Here is a 15483-nt window from a genome sequence, read left to right as displayed (position 1 = left end):
ATTTTCATTTGTTGCCACTTCAAATCATCAAAATTAAATGAAATAAACATTTGAATGCATCAGTCTGTGTGCAATGAATAAATATAATGTACAAGTTACACCTTTTGAATGCAATTACTGAAATAAATCAAGTTTTTCAAAATATTCTAATTTACTGGCTTTTACCTGTATAACTTTCTCCGACTTTCTAGGACGTGTTTTATGCCACTTCTTTTTCCGTCTCATTTTGTCCACCAAACTTTTAAAGTTGTGCATGAAAGGTGAGTTTTGTTGATGTTATTGACTTGTGTGGAGTGCTAATCAGACATATTTTGTCACTGCATGCTATATGTACATATTGCATCATTATGCCTCATTTGTAGCTATATTTGAGCTCATTTAGTTTCCTTTAAGTCCTCTTAATTCCATGACACAATATATGTATGTAATATGGCTTTTAATTTTTTGCGGCTCCAGACAGATTTGTTTTTGTATTTTTGGTCCAATATGGCTCTTTCAACATTTTGGGTTGCCGACCCCTGATCTAGAAGAACACCTTCATACCTACCTCCATACTCTGACGTGATGGTCAAATCTTCTACCCCGCTGTTGTCTCTTTGAACTGGACAATTTAATACATATTACACACACGTTAAGTTTGGGATAAAACTCATCGCCCTCCGTCCTCCATAGAAAATAATCAGTTTCAGGGTCAAACAGCGGCCACCAGAAAACTTTCATTAGCTGTTCTGGCAGTGTTTTTAGACAAAGCAAAAACAAATACAGTACCGTATTTTCCGGACCATAGGGCGCACCGGATTATAAGGCGCACTGCCGATGAATGCTCTATTTTTGATCTTTTTTCATATATAAGGCGCACCGGATTATAAGGCGCATTAAAGGAGTCATATTATTATTATTTTTTTCTAAATGTAAAAGACTTCCTTGTGGTCTACATAACATATAATGGTGGTGTCATGTCTGTGTAATCAAGTTTTGTTTTAAGTCATGTTTTGTTTTGTTTCTGGCTTTTCCCTCCCTTGTCTTGTTTGCATGATTACCCATTAGTTTCACCTGTTCCACGTTTGGACTCATTGTGCACTCTTGTTTGTCACCATAGCAACCATTAGTTTTCACCTGTCACGTCACGCACCTGTTTCACGTTTTGAGTCACGCACCTGCTTTCACTAATCATGTCCATAGTATTTAAGTTCATTCATTTTCTGTTGTTCGTCCTGACGACATCCCCGCATTTTTGCCCCCTGTCACACTCTGTCCACCTCTGCGCACTTCATGTCCATGCCAAGTAAGTTTGTTTTTTATTGCCACAGTTAGTGTTTTTTGTTGTTCATAGTTTTTTGCCCCCGTGCAAGTCTTTTGTTTTCATTAGTCAAGTTTGTACATCCGCCTTGAGCGCGCCTTTTGTTCTTTTGAGTGTTATTATTAAAAATGTATTTACCTTCACGCCATGACCAGTCCAATTCACTTGCACCTCCGGAGAACAAACCAAGCCAAAGTCCTAGTCATGACAGGTGGTTCTTTGGTCAAAATGTTGCATAGATGATGTTTTACACATCATCTTCAAACCGCTTTCTGACAGTCGCTTCAGGATGCGCCGTTTTGTGGGCGGTCTTATTTACGTGGCTCACCTTCGCCAGCGTCTTCTCCCCGTCATCTTTGTTGTAGCGGTGTAGCGTGCAAGGACGGGAGTGGAAGAAGTGTCAAAAGATGGCGCTAACTTTTTTAATGACATTCACACTTTACTTCGATCAATAACGGAGCAGCATCTCCTCATCTAGAAATAACAACGCCGGAAATGTGTCCCGTGAAAAACCGTCGGACCGGAACTCTCTAATAACTAAAGTTCCTTGGGTGAATAATGTAAACTCACTACACCGGTATGTTTTAGCGCTTTCATGGGGAGTTTACCGACAGATATAAGTAAGAACTTTACACTACTTTATATTAGAAATGGCAACAGCGGAGGATGAATGTCGCATAACAAGAAGATAGAGAAAAAGAAAAAGCTTATCGACTACGGTGTTGGCGCGGACTACAAAGGCGGACCCCCCGCACAATTTTTCAGGATTTATGCAGATCCCAAATACGGATCAGCAGGTACCAGAAGGTAAGAAAAGTTGCTTTTGCATAATATTGCGAAACAAAACGCCAGATAAAGTCTTACCTTATACACACACCATAATAATACTCATATGTTGAAGCACAGTACATTCCTTTAAGCGGTGCGGCTTCATAGCTAACCAAAGTCCTACTAAAACATTCTGATAGATTTTTGAGCGCCGTGTGTAATGTTCTATATTTTCAATGGAACGTTGGTGTTGTTTACTTGAGTCATATTGCCATCATATTGCAGTAGGTTCTGTAACAGCTTCTTCCCTCAGGCCGTAAGACTCTTGAACGCATCATAAAAATCCCCTCAACTCCCCCCCAAAATGGATTAACTCACTGGAATAAAAAAAGACAATATAACATACATCCATAAACGTGGACGCATGTGAAAAAGTGCAATATATTTATCTGTACAGTAACCTATTTATATATTTATATATGCACCTTATTGCTTTTTTATCCTGCACTACCATGAGCTAATGAAATGAAATTTTGTTTTTATCTGTACTGTAAAGTTCAAATTTGAATGACAATAAAAAGGAAGTCTAAGTCTAAGTCAACACGTATCTCTTATGTTTGACTGCCATCTACTGGTCACACTTATCATTACACCATGTACCAAATAAAATTGCTTCGACGTCGGTAGGCAAAACCAGAATTATTCCGTACATTAGGCGCACAAAGTTATAAAGCGCACTGTCGAGTTTTAAGGGAAAAAAAAGGATTTTAAGTGCGCCTTATAGTCCGTAAAATACGGTAATCCCTCGTTTATCGATGTTAATTCGTTCTCGACAAGTGTCTGAGTTTTTGAAAAGCGTAAATGAAATGTAGAATTAGTTTATTCCGATATTGTAATGCTGAGCCAATCAGTGGCTACGATACTGAACAGCACACTCGGATTGGTTTGGACAATATTACTGCAGTGTTGATATTATTTAACTTATCTAGCCCGGGTTTACGCTTGAAAATGCTTAATTTAGGGCAATAGTGTTGTAAAATATGCTTAAATTAAAAAAAAATAAAAATAAAATCTTCAATGTGGCGAAGCTGCAATATTTGAAGCACGATGTGGCGAGACATGATGGTATTATGTTTAGCTGTCATGCAAGTATACAAATAATTTACTTATTATCCAAAAAAACTAAAAACAAAAAAACAGTCTTAAAGGAGAACATTATCACAATTTCAGAATGGTTAAAACCATTAAAAATCAGTTCCCAGTGGCTTATTATATTTTTCGAAGTTTTTTTCAAAATTTTACCCATCACGCAATATCCCTAAAATAAGCTTCAAAGTGCCTGATTTTAACCATCGTTATAAACACCCGTCCATTATCCTGTGACGTCACATAGTGATGCCAACACAAACAAACATGGCGGATAGAACAGCAAGCTATAGCGACATTAGCTCGGATTCAGACTCGGATTTCAGCGGCTTAAGCGATTCAACAGATTACGCATGTATTGAAACGGATGGTTGTAGTGTGGAGGCAGGTAGCGAAAACCAAATTGAAGAAGAAACTGAAGCTATTGAGCCATATCGGTTTGAACCGTATGCAAGCGAAACCGACGAAAATGACACGGGAGAAAGCGAGGACGAATTCGGCGATCGCCTTCTAACCAACGATTGGTATGTGTTTGTTTGGCATTAAAGGAAACTAACAACTATGAACTAGGTTTACAGCATATGAAATACATTTGGCAACAACATGCACTTTGAGAGTGCAGACAGCCCAATTTTCATCAATTAATATATTCTGTAGACATACCCTCATCCGCGCTCTTTTCCTGAAAGCTGATCTGTCCAGTTTTGGAGTTGATGTCAGCAGGCCAGGGAAGCTAGGGTCGATAGGGGGTTTAGCTCTCTCGTCTGCGGGAACAAACTGCCGCCATTGCTTGCCGTGCTACCGAGGTCCTTTGTCCCTGAATTGCTCACACACTCCGGCAGATTCAATGGGGGTCTGGCGGCAGATTTCTTTGACTTTATGGTTGGAAATGCATCTGCTTTGAGTGTCGCAGGATATCCACACATTCTTGCCATCTCTGTCGTAGCATAGCTTTCGTCGGTAAAGTGTGGCGGAACAAACGTCCAATTTCTTGCCACTTTCGCATCTTTGGGCCACTGGTGCAACTTGAATCCGTCCCTGTTCGTGTTGTTACACCCTCCGACAACACACCGACGAGGCATGATGTCTCCAAGGTACGGAAAACAGTCGAAAAAACGGAAAATAACAGAGCTGATTTGACTCGGTGTTTGAGAAAATGGCGGATTGCTTCCCGATGTGACGTCACAACGAGAGCGAATAATAGAAAGGTGTTTAATTCGCCAAAATTCACCCATTTAGAGTTCGGAAATCGGTTAAAAAAAAAAGAAGGTCTTTTTTCTGCAACATCAAGGTATATATTGACGCTTACATAGGTCTGGTGATAATGTTCCCCTTTAAAATTTCATAAAAATGACTTTTTTACTGTTTTTAGAAAACAACACTGTTTATATAAGTATTTGGGCAAAGACTGAGTCTTGCTACTTTTCTTCTATTCCTGTTTTCATGTTCCTAATATCTGCTTAACCAAACTCTAAAGAAGACATACTATCACTGGAAATGTCAGTTAAATATCAAACTGTACAACATTTGGGCCATTTGGCTTTGCAGGCACCACCTTAGACTGCAGCAGCTCCCAAACACAAAGCAACTATGCCCCCTAGTGGTTGTGAGATGTATGAGTACAGCCTGACTGGAAGTTTCCAGCTTGTTGTTTTATTACTGTATACCATACTTGCCAACCCTCCCGAATTTTCCGGGAGACTCTCGAAATTCAGCGCCTCCCCCGAAAACCTCCCGGGACAAATATTCTCCCGAAAATCTCCCGATTTTCAGCCGGAGCTGGAGGCCACGCCCCCTCCAGCTCCATGCGGACCTGAGTGAGGACAGCCTTTTTTCCACGACGGGAGGACAACAGGGTGACAAGAACTAAATCATCCAGACTAGAGATAAATTGTATTATTATGTTCATCTTACCTAAAAATAAATATATTTATTAATTTAAAAAAAAATAAAAAATACATGTTTACTATATTTTGCTAAAAACATCAAATTTAGTTGTATTTTTATTTTTTCTGACTCCTTATTACATCCAGCCATAGAATTATACATTAAAATAAACATATTTGAAATAATTAATTTTAAATGATCATAATAATTCATTTAAAATGACCATATTTAATTATTAAAATAATTGCTTGTTTATCAACAACTTTAGCATTTTATTCATTACATTTTGAAGCTCTCAGAAGCCAAGTTATGTTATATTCCTTAAGATTTATTTATGCAAGTTTGAAGTATCAATTATCCAAACACAGTTTTGTTTGCTTATTTTCAGGATGTATATATATGTGTATATATATATATATGTGTCTTAATAAGGTTATCCAAAAAATAGTGCTCGATACCGTAGTAGAGCGCAATATATGTATGTGTGGGAAAAAAGATCACAAGACTATTTCATCTCTACAGGCCTGTTTCATGAGGGGGTTCCCTCAATCATCAGGAGATTTTAATGGGAGCATTCACATACCATGGTTTATATAGGGCACAGAGTGGGTGGGTACAGGCTGGCGTAGGGGCGTGGTGATTGGCTCATGTGTTACCTAGGAGGTGTTTCCGTCTGTGGCGGCATGCTGTTACAATTTCGCTGCGCTTGTTGAGGGATGACAGGTCTGGACGGTAAATAATAATAAACAGTTTCTCTTTCAAGCATAGGTTGCATCTTTTATTACCACTATTGTAAGGTGTGCTGGATGCAAGAATTTGCCATGTTATTGAATATTCAACATTATTGTCTTTGAGGTCCCAAATGTGTTTGCTGAGTTCTGTGGTATTCCGCAGGTTTTGGTTCCTGAAAGAAGCCTTGTGTGTCAATAATGTTGAAAATTCAATAACATGGCAAATTCTTGCATCCAGCACACCTTACAATAGTGGTAATAAAAGATGCAACCTATGCTTGAAAGAGAAACTGTTTATTATTTACCGTCCAGACCTGTCATCCCTCAACAAGCGCAGCGAAATTGTAACAGCATGCCGCCACAGACGGAAACACCTCCTAGGTAACACATGAGCCAATCACCACGCCCCTACGCCAGCCTGTACCCACCCACTCTGTGCCCTATATAAACCATGGTATGTGAATGCTCCCATTAAAATCTCCTGATGATTGAGGGAACCCCCCCTCATGAAACAGGCCTGTAGAGATGAAATAGTCTTGTGATCTTTTTTCCCACACATACATATATATATATATATATATATATATATATATATATATATATATATATATGAAATACTTGACTTGGTGAATTCTAGCTGTAAATATACTCCTCCCCTCTTAACCACGCCCCGCTCCACCCCCGACCACGCCCCCCACCCCCACCTCCTGAAATCGGAGGTCTCAAGGTTGGCAAGTATGCTGTATACCCACTGTAATTTTAGTGAGCCACACGTTTATTTAGTTGCCTAGGTTTGGACATAAATATAACGACCTACCATCCGAGCTGCAGTCGGACAAACTGTCAGCCAGGAAGTCGGAGAAGGGCTCGGCCGGTCCGATGAGCTCCGAGCCGTCGTGGACCTCCCCTCCCTGGACAGACTCAGCTCAGTCGTCTTTTGCCGACACACACTGGAACTTTCAGCGTGTCTGCTGGTGTCAATCCCTACCTTGAAGAAGTCCTGGATGTGCTGACTGTTGTACAGAGCGGGAATGTTAGCAGAGAACTGCAGCAGGTCCTCCGAGCACTGTCTCCGTTCTTCAATCACCGAGTCATCAAAACGACCTAAAGAGACAAAGAGTACTGGAACTCAATAGTGCACTTAGTGTGTTATTGCTCAGGAACTTCTCTAAATCGCTCTAATAATTTGCAAGATGGACACCGTACTTTCCACTAACAGTTTTTTCCCCCCAGCCAATTAAAATATGAATTCATTAAAATAAGAAATAATGTAATAAAATAGTTAAATTGTGAAATATAATCTCAACAAATACAAACCCCAAAACCAGTGAAATTGTCACGTTGTGTAAATGGTAAATAAAAATAGAATACAATGATTTGCAAATCCTTTTCAACTTATATTCAATTGATTAAATTGCAAAGACAAGATATTTAATGTTTGAACTGAGAAACTTTTTTTTGCAAATAATCATTAACTTTGAATTTAATGGCAGAAACACATTTTTACCACTGTGTTACATGGCCTTTCCTTTTAACAACACTCAGTAAACGTTTGGGAACTGAGGAGAGAACATTTTTGAAGCTTCTCAGGTGGAATTATTTCCCATTCTTGCTTGATGTACAGCTTAAGTTGTTCAACAGTCCACATTTTCAGGCCAGTCTAGTACTCGCACTCTTTTACTATGAAGTCAAGCTGTTGTAACACGTGGCTTGGCATTGTCTTGCTGAAATAAGCAGGGGCGTCCATGGTAACGTTGCTTGGATGGCAACATATGTTGCTCCAAAACCTGTATGTACCTTTCAGCATTAATTGCGCCTTCACAGATGTGTAAGTTACCCATGTCTTGGGCACTAATACACCCCCATACCATCACACATGCTGGCTTTTACACTTTGCGCCTATAACAATCCGGATGGTTCTTTCCCTCTTTGGTCCGGAGGACACGACGTCCACAGTTTCCAAAAACAATTTGAAATGTGGACTCGTCAGACCACACAACACTTTTCCACTTTGTATCAGTCCATTTTAAATGAGCTCAGGCCCAGCGAAGCCAACGGCGTTTCTGGGTGTTGTTGATAAACGGTTTTCGCCTTGCATAGGAGAGTTTTAACTTGCACTTACAGATGTAGCGACCAACTGTAGTTACTGACAGTGGGTTTCTGAAGTGTTCCTGAGCCCATGTGGTGATATCCTTTACACACTGATGTCGCTAGTTGATGCAGTACAGCCTGAGGGATCGAAGGTCACGGGCTTAGCTGCTTACGTGCAGTGATTTCTCCAGATTCTCTGAACCCTTTGATGATATTACGGAGCGTAGATGGTGAAATCCCTAAATTCCTTGCAATAGCTGGTTGAGAAAGGTTTTTCTTAAACTGTTCAACAATTTGCTCACGCATTTGTTGACAAAGTGGTGACCCTCGCCCCATCCTTGTTTGTGAATGACTGAGCATTAAGTTGTTCAACAGTCCACATTTTCAATGGGAGACAGGTCGGGACTACAGGCAGGCCAGTCTAGTATCCGCACTCTTTTACTATGAAGTCAAGCTGTTGTAACACGTGGCTTGGCATTGTCTTGCTGAAATAAGCAGGGGCGTCCATGGTAACGTTGCTTGGATGGCAACATATGTTGCTCCAAAACCTGTATGTACCTTTCAGCATTAATTGCGCCTTCACAGATGTGTAAGTTACCCATGTCTTGGGCACTAATACACCCCCATACCATCACACATGCTGGCTTTTACACTTTGCGCCTATAACAATCCGGATGGTTCTTTCCCTCTTTGGTCCGGAGGACACGACGTCCACAGTTTCCAAAAAAATTTGAAATGTGGACTCGTCAGACCACAGAACACTTTTCCACTTTGTATCAGTCCATCTTAGATGAGCTCAGGCCCAGCGAAGCCGACGGCGTTTCTGGGTGTTGTTGATAAACGGTTTTCGCCTTGCATAGGAGAGTTTTAACTTGCACTTACAGATGTAGCGACCAACTCTAGTTACTGACAGTGGGTTTCTGAAGTGTTCCTGAGCCCATGTGGTGATATCCTTTACACACTGATGTCGCTAGTTGATGCAGTACAGCCTGAGGGATCGAAGGTCACCGGCTTAGCTGCTTACGTGCAGTGATTTCTCCAGATTGTCTGAACCCTTTGATGATATTACGGACCGTAGATGGTGAAATCCCTAAATTCCTTGCAATAGCTGGTTGAGAAAGGTTTTTCTTAAACTGTTCAACAATTTGCTCACGCATTTGTTGACAAAGTGGTGACCCTCGCCTCATCCTTGTTTGTGAATGACTGAGCATTAAGTTGTTCAACAGTCCACATTTTCAATGGGAGACAGGTCTGGACTACAGGCAGGCCAGTCTCGTACCCGCACTCTTTTACTATGAAGCCACGTTGATGTAACACGTGGCTTGGCATTGTCTTGCTGAAATAAGCAGGGGCGTCCATGGTAACGTTGCTTGGATGGCAACATATGTTGCTCCAAAACCTGTATGTACCTTTCAGCATTAATGGTGCCTTCACATATTTGTAAGTTACCCATGTCTTGGGCACTAATACACCCCCATACCATCACACATGCTGGCTTTTACACTTTGCGCCTATAACAGTCCGGATGGTTCTTTTTCTCTTTGTTCCGAAGGACACACAACCACAGTTTCCAAAAAAAATTTGAAATGTGGACTCGTCAGACCACAGAACACTTTTCCACTTTGTATCAGTCCATCTTAGATGAGCTCGGGCCCAGCGAAGCCGGCGATGTGTCTGGGTGTTGTTGATAAATGGCTTTTGCCATGCATAGTAGAGTTTTAACTTGCACTTACAGATGTAGCAACAAATTGTAGTTAGTGACGGTGGTTTTCTGAAGTGTTCCTGAGCCCATGTGGTGATATCCTTTACACACTGATGTCGCTTTTTGATGCAGTACCAACTGAGGGATCGAACGTCCGTAATATCATCGCTTACGTGCAGTGATTTCTCCAGATTCTCTGAACCTTTTGATGATATTACAGACCGTAGATGGTGAAAATCCTAAATTCCTTGCAATAGCTAGTTGAGAAATGTTGTTCTTAAACAATTTGCTCAGGCATTTGTTGACAAAGTGGTGACCCTCGCCCCATCCTTGTTTGTGAATGACTGAGCATTTCATGGAAGCTGCTTTTATACCCAATCATGGCACCCACCTGTTCCCAATTAGCCTGTTCACCTGTGGGATGTTCCAAATAAGTGTTTGATAAGCATTCCTCAACTTTCTCAGTCTTTTTTGCCACCCGTGCCAGCTTTTTTAAAACATGTTGCAGGCATCAAAGTCCAAATGAGCTAATACTTGCAAAAAATAACAACTTTTTCCAGTCCGAACGTTAAATATCTTGTCTTTGCAGTCTATTCGATTGAATATAAGTTGAAAAGGATTTGCAAATCATTGTATTCTATTTTCCTCTTTTAATTCAATATGGCAATGCTGGCTGAGGCTGAGCCAATCAGTGGCCACGATACTGAACAGCACGCACTGCTTGGTTTGTGGTGGCCAATACTACTGTCAATGTTGGCGTTAAAGCACTTTTTGTGCATTGAAATAAGAAAGTGGGACCCCATTTTTATGACTTGATGGGGTCCCTGGGACCCCATTTTGAAAATTCCTAGCGCCTTGCTGTTGTAATGATATTTAAAATTAATTTTGCCCTTTTGAAGCTTGAAAATAATTAACTTAGGACCAGAAAAATATACAAAAAATATTTTTTTTTAAATCTGTGATGTGGTGACGCTGGCAAGGATGACTGCACATCTGTCATGAAAATATTATTTAATATGTTTCAATATAATTATTTAAGTTTTTATTTCCCATTTGAATTGCTTTATTCATATTCTGTATATTTATTTTAAATTGATAACATTTTCAACTACATAGTTCTTTATTTTTATCAATTTAAAATAAATATATAGAATATGAATAAAGCAATTAAAATGGGAAATAAAAACTTAAATCATTATATTGAAACATATTAAATAATATTTTCATGACAGATGCGCAGTCATCCCTTGCCAGCTTCACCACATCACAGATTTAAAAAAAATATATTTTTGTAAATTTTTTTGGTCTTAAGTTAATTATTTTCCAGCTTCAAAAGGGCAACATTATTTTATCAATTTAAAATAAATATATTACTTAATAATACTTTTAGGCTATCACAAGCCTGGAGAAAGTTACTCGTGGGAAAAGAAAACACAAATAAAAAGCAAAAAAGTAAAAAAAAACTAAAGCCGGAGATAGAAAAATAAAAGTTATAATTTTGCAAGAAAATAAAAACAATATTGACCTAAATAAAATATTTTTTTTCCTGAAAAAGAGAAGTTGTCTTACATTCGGGGTCTAGAGATTTATACACTCCAGGGAAAAAGTTGAGACACACGTTTTCTTTATTTTCATGACTATTTACATTGTAGATTATCACATCAAAACTATGAACGAACACATGTGGAGTTATGTACTTAACAAAAAAAAAGGTGAAATAAATGAAAACATGTTTTATATTCTAGTATCCTCAAAATATCCACCATTTGCTCTGAATACTGCTTTGCACACTCTTGGCATTCTCTCCATGAGCTTCAAGAGGTAGTCACCTGAAATGGTTTTCACTTCACAGGTGTGCTTGAAGCTCTTCGAGAGAATGCCAAGAGTGTGCAAAGCAGTAATCAGAGCAAATTGGGTTCATTCATAGTTTCTGTGCCTTCGGTGACAATCTACAATGTAAATAGTAGAGATGTCCGATAATGGCTTTTTTGCCGATATCGTCCAACTCTCTGATATCAACCGATACCGATGTATACAGTCGTGGAATTAACACATTATTATGCTTCATTTTGTTGTGATGCCCCGCTGGATGCATTAAACAATGTAACAAGGTTTTCCAAAATAAATCAACTCAAGTTATGGAAAAAAAATGCCAACATGGCACTGCCATATTTATTATTGAAGTCACAAAGTGCATTTTTTTTTTTTAACATGCCTCAAAACAACAGCTTGGAATTTGGGACATGCTCTCCCTGAGAGAGCATGAGGAGATTGAGGTGGGTGGGGTTAGGTAGGGGATAGCATGGGGTGCATATTGTAGCGTCCCGGAAGAGTTAGTGCTGCAAGGGATTCTGGGTATTTGTTCTGTTGTGTTTATGTTGTGTTACGGTGCGGATGTTCTCCCGAAATGTGTTTGTCATTCTTGTTTGGTGTGGGTTCACAGTGTGGCGCATATTTTTAACAGTGTTAAAGGGGAACATTATCACCAGACCTATGTAAGCGTCAATATATACCTTGATGTTGCAGAAAAAAAACCATATATTTTTTAACCGATTTCCGAACTCTAAATTTGTGAATTTTGGCGAATTAAACGCCTTTCTAATATTCGCTCTCGGAGCGTTGACGTCACAATGTGACGTCGCATCGGGAAGCAATCCGCCATTTTCTCAAACACCGGGTCAAAACAGCTCTGTTATTTTCCGTTTTTTCGACTGTTTTCCGTACCTTGGAGACATCATGCCTCGTCGGTGTGTTGTCGGAGGGTGTAACAACACCAACAGGGACGGATTCAAGTTGCACCAGTGGCCCAAAGATGCAAAAGTGGCAAGAAATTGGACGTTTGTTCCGCACACTTTACCGACGAAAGCTATGCTACGACAGAGATGGCAAGAATGTGTGGATATCCTGCGACACTCAAAGCAGATGCATTTCCAACCATAAAGTCAAAGAAATCTGCCGCCAGACCCCCATTGAATCTGCCGGAGTGTGTGAGCAATTCAGGGACAAATGACCTCGGTAGCACGGCAAGCAATGGCGGCAGTTTGTTCCCGCAGACGAGCGAGCTAAACCCCCTGGATGTCTTGGCTCACACCGTCCCAAGATGATCAAGAGAAGAATATCGACCCTAGCTTCCCTGGCCTGCTGACATGAGGGTATGTCTACAGAATATATTAATTGATGAAAATTGGGCTGTCTGCACTCTCAAAGTGCATGTTGTTGCCAAATGTATTTCATATGCTGTAAACCTAGTTCATAGTTGTTAGTTTCCTTTAATGCCAAACAAACACATACCAATCGTTGGTTAGAAGGCGATCGCCGAATTCGTCCTCGCTTTCTCCCGTGTCGCTGGCTGTCGTGTCGTTTTCGTCGGTTTCGCTTGCATACGGTTCAAACCGATATGGCTCAATAGCTTCAGTTTCTTCTTCAATTTCGTTTTCGCTACCTGCCTCCACACTACAACCATCCGTTTCAATACATGCGTAATCTGTTGAATTGCTTAAACCGCTGAAATCCGAGTCTGAATCCGAGCTAATGTCGCTATAGCTTGCTGTTCTTTCCGCCATGTTTGTTTGTGTTGGCATCACTATGTGACGTCACAGGAAAATGGACGGGTGTATATAACGATGGTTAAAATCAGGCACTTTGAAGCTTTTTTTAGGGATATTGTGTGATGGGTAACATTTTGAAAAAAACTTCAAAAAATATAATAAGCCACTGGGAACTGATTTTTAATGGTTTTAACAATTCTGAAATTGTGATAATGTTCCCCTTTAAAGTTGTTTATACGGCCACCCTCAGTGTGACCTGTATGGCTGTTGACCAAGTGTAAATGCATTCACTTGTGTGTGTGAAAAGCCGTAGATATTATGTGACTGGGCCGGCACGCAAAGGCAGTGCCTTTAAGGTTTATTGGCGCTCTGTACTTCTCCCTACGTCCGTGTACACAGCGGCGTTTTAAAAAGTCATACATTTTACTTTGCGAAGCCGATACCGATATTTTCCGATATCACATTTTAAAGCATTTATCGGACATCTCTAGTAAATAGTCATGAAAATAAAGAATTGAATGAGAAGGTGTGTCCAAACTTTTAGCCTGTACTGTACGTGCAAAACCAGCCGAATTACGTCTTTTTTACCCCCAAAAAGAGGGGGTGGTCTTACATTTGGTTCAATAAAGTCAAATGTCATTTTAGTTTGTTCATGCTAATAGCATCATAACACCACACTGCCATAGGGCAGCAGAAAAATAATAATAATAATAATATTTCCTGTTTCACCACTCAAGTTTCAAAATAAATCATATCCGGATAAACAACATACAATTTATTAACTAGTACCACTGAATATTGGTTTAAAAAAAATATGCAAATGAGCACAACGAACGGCACTTACCAAACACTTTGGCCTTGGCAAAGGGAGGAAAGAGTTCCGACTGCCTACAAACATTCCTGTGCAGCTGCCACAGGTTGTGATGGAGTTTGCGGAAATCACTGTACCTTTTCCATACCGTTATCTGCAGAAAGAGCGAACGGGTCAGCCCTAAAAGAGACGCCTGACCGCTAAACTGGTGAGGACCGTTTAGGCTGTAATTGACATCATGGTGCTTCCATTAGCACTGCTTCCAGGAAAGAGTGCATTCCTCAATGGACAAGAAACATTGTGCAAAGTGCTTCTTCTTGCAAGTGGTGATGTCACCAGATGACAAGGATTACACGTCTTACCTCCTGGACGTCCTCGGGGTTCTTCCGAGAAACGACCTGTGTGAAAGCAGACGGGAGAAAAAGGGAGTCAGGACGGTTCTCGAGGGCTCCGTAACAAACATGAGCAGCTTCCAGGATGACAATGGGTGCTTTATTTGGTGAATGGCGGGGAAAAGTGGGAGACATCACCAGTAGTTTTTGGTTTTTTTTGGGATAAAACCCCAGCTTGCATTGTCGAGAACAGCTGTGGGAACTATACTGTATTATGCACTACCCAGTGACGTGCAGTCACTAGAGGCCATCATGGAAAGAAAAAAAATGTAAAAAGAAAACATTTTTATTAAATTGTTATATGTATCCAGTGATTATACTATAAAGTTATTTTCCATTTAACTTCACCGGTTTTAGATTATTTTTATTCAAAATCGCAATCAAACAAACAAAAGAAACTCATAGTGAAGTTTCTTAAGCGCAAAAAAATATGCCGAAAGTGGTCAAGCTGTATTTTAATTTGCACTGTAATTTTATTGACAGTTTAGTTAAGAAACACGTTTGTAATTATTTAGTTTATTTTAGCACAAGAAAATTGTAAATACATTTATTTTTCGTCAGTTATTTATGAATCCCTTATTATGCAGTAAAGTACCGGTAGTTATTTTTCTAATCAGCCTGACCTAAGCCTAAGATTTATGTGTTAAATAAATATTCGTCTTTGTGATTAAAGTACATGGTTTCATATCATTTCTTTATCACTGGTGATAACATGTAGTTTATTAAATATGATAAAAGATAACTAATTCAGTGTTAATACTTGAGTGGGCCCCAGGCTCCTCTGCAGTTGAAAAGTTGGACCCAGAGGTCAAAAAGGTTAAGAACGCCTGGCTTAATATATATCGTATTTTTCGGACTATAAGGCGCACTTAAAATCCTTTAATTTTCTCAACAATCGACAGTGCGCCTTATAACACGGTGCGCCTAATGTACGGAATAATTCTGGTTGTGCTTACCGACCTCGAAGCAATTTTGATTGGTACATGGTGTAAAGATAAGTGTGACCAGTAGATGGCAGTCACACATAAGAGATACGTGCAAACTTCAAAATGACGCCAGTAAAGACCACCAAAACTTAAAATGTTCCATTGAGAATATAGAACATTA

At 39.8% G+C, this 15483-nt stretch overlaps 1 protein-coding gene across 2 annotated transcripts in view; it reads right to left on the bottom strand.

The window, feature by feature from the left end:
- rps6kc1 (ribosomal protein S6 kinase polypeptide 1) overlaps positions 1–15483 on the bottom strand; it is a 109704-nt gene that overhangs the window by 87097 nt on the left and 7124 nt on the right. The window contains exons 2-6 of one of the 2 annotated variants that reach the window (XM_061986964.2): positions 14347–14382; positions 14018–14138; positions 6821–6936; positions 6650–6743; positions 548–601 (exon numbers count right to left, since the gene is read on the bottom strand). In XM_061986964.2, coding sequence (XP_061842948.2) covers positions 548–601; positions 6650–6743; positions 6821–6936; positions 14018–14138; positions 14347–14382 — 421 coding nt within the window. The remainder of the gene's footprint in view (positions 1–547; positions 602–6649; positions 6744–6820; positions 6937–14017; positions 14139–14346; positions 14383–15483) is intronic. The other variant, XM_061986965.2, reaches the window with a different exon arrangement.

Source organism: Nerophis lumbriciformis, linkage group LG26 (assembly GCF_033978685.3).
Source record: "Nerophis lumbriciformis linkage group LG26, RoL_Nlum_v2.1, whole genome shotgun sequence".
In the NCBI taxonomy this organism is placed as follows: Eukaryota; Metazoa; Chordata; class Actinopteri; order Syngnathiformes; family Syngnathidae; genus Nerophis; species Nerophis lumbriciformis.
This window is presented reverse-complemented; position numbering and strand designations above follow the sequence as displayed.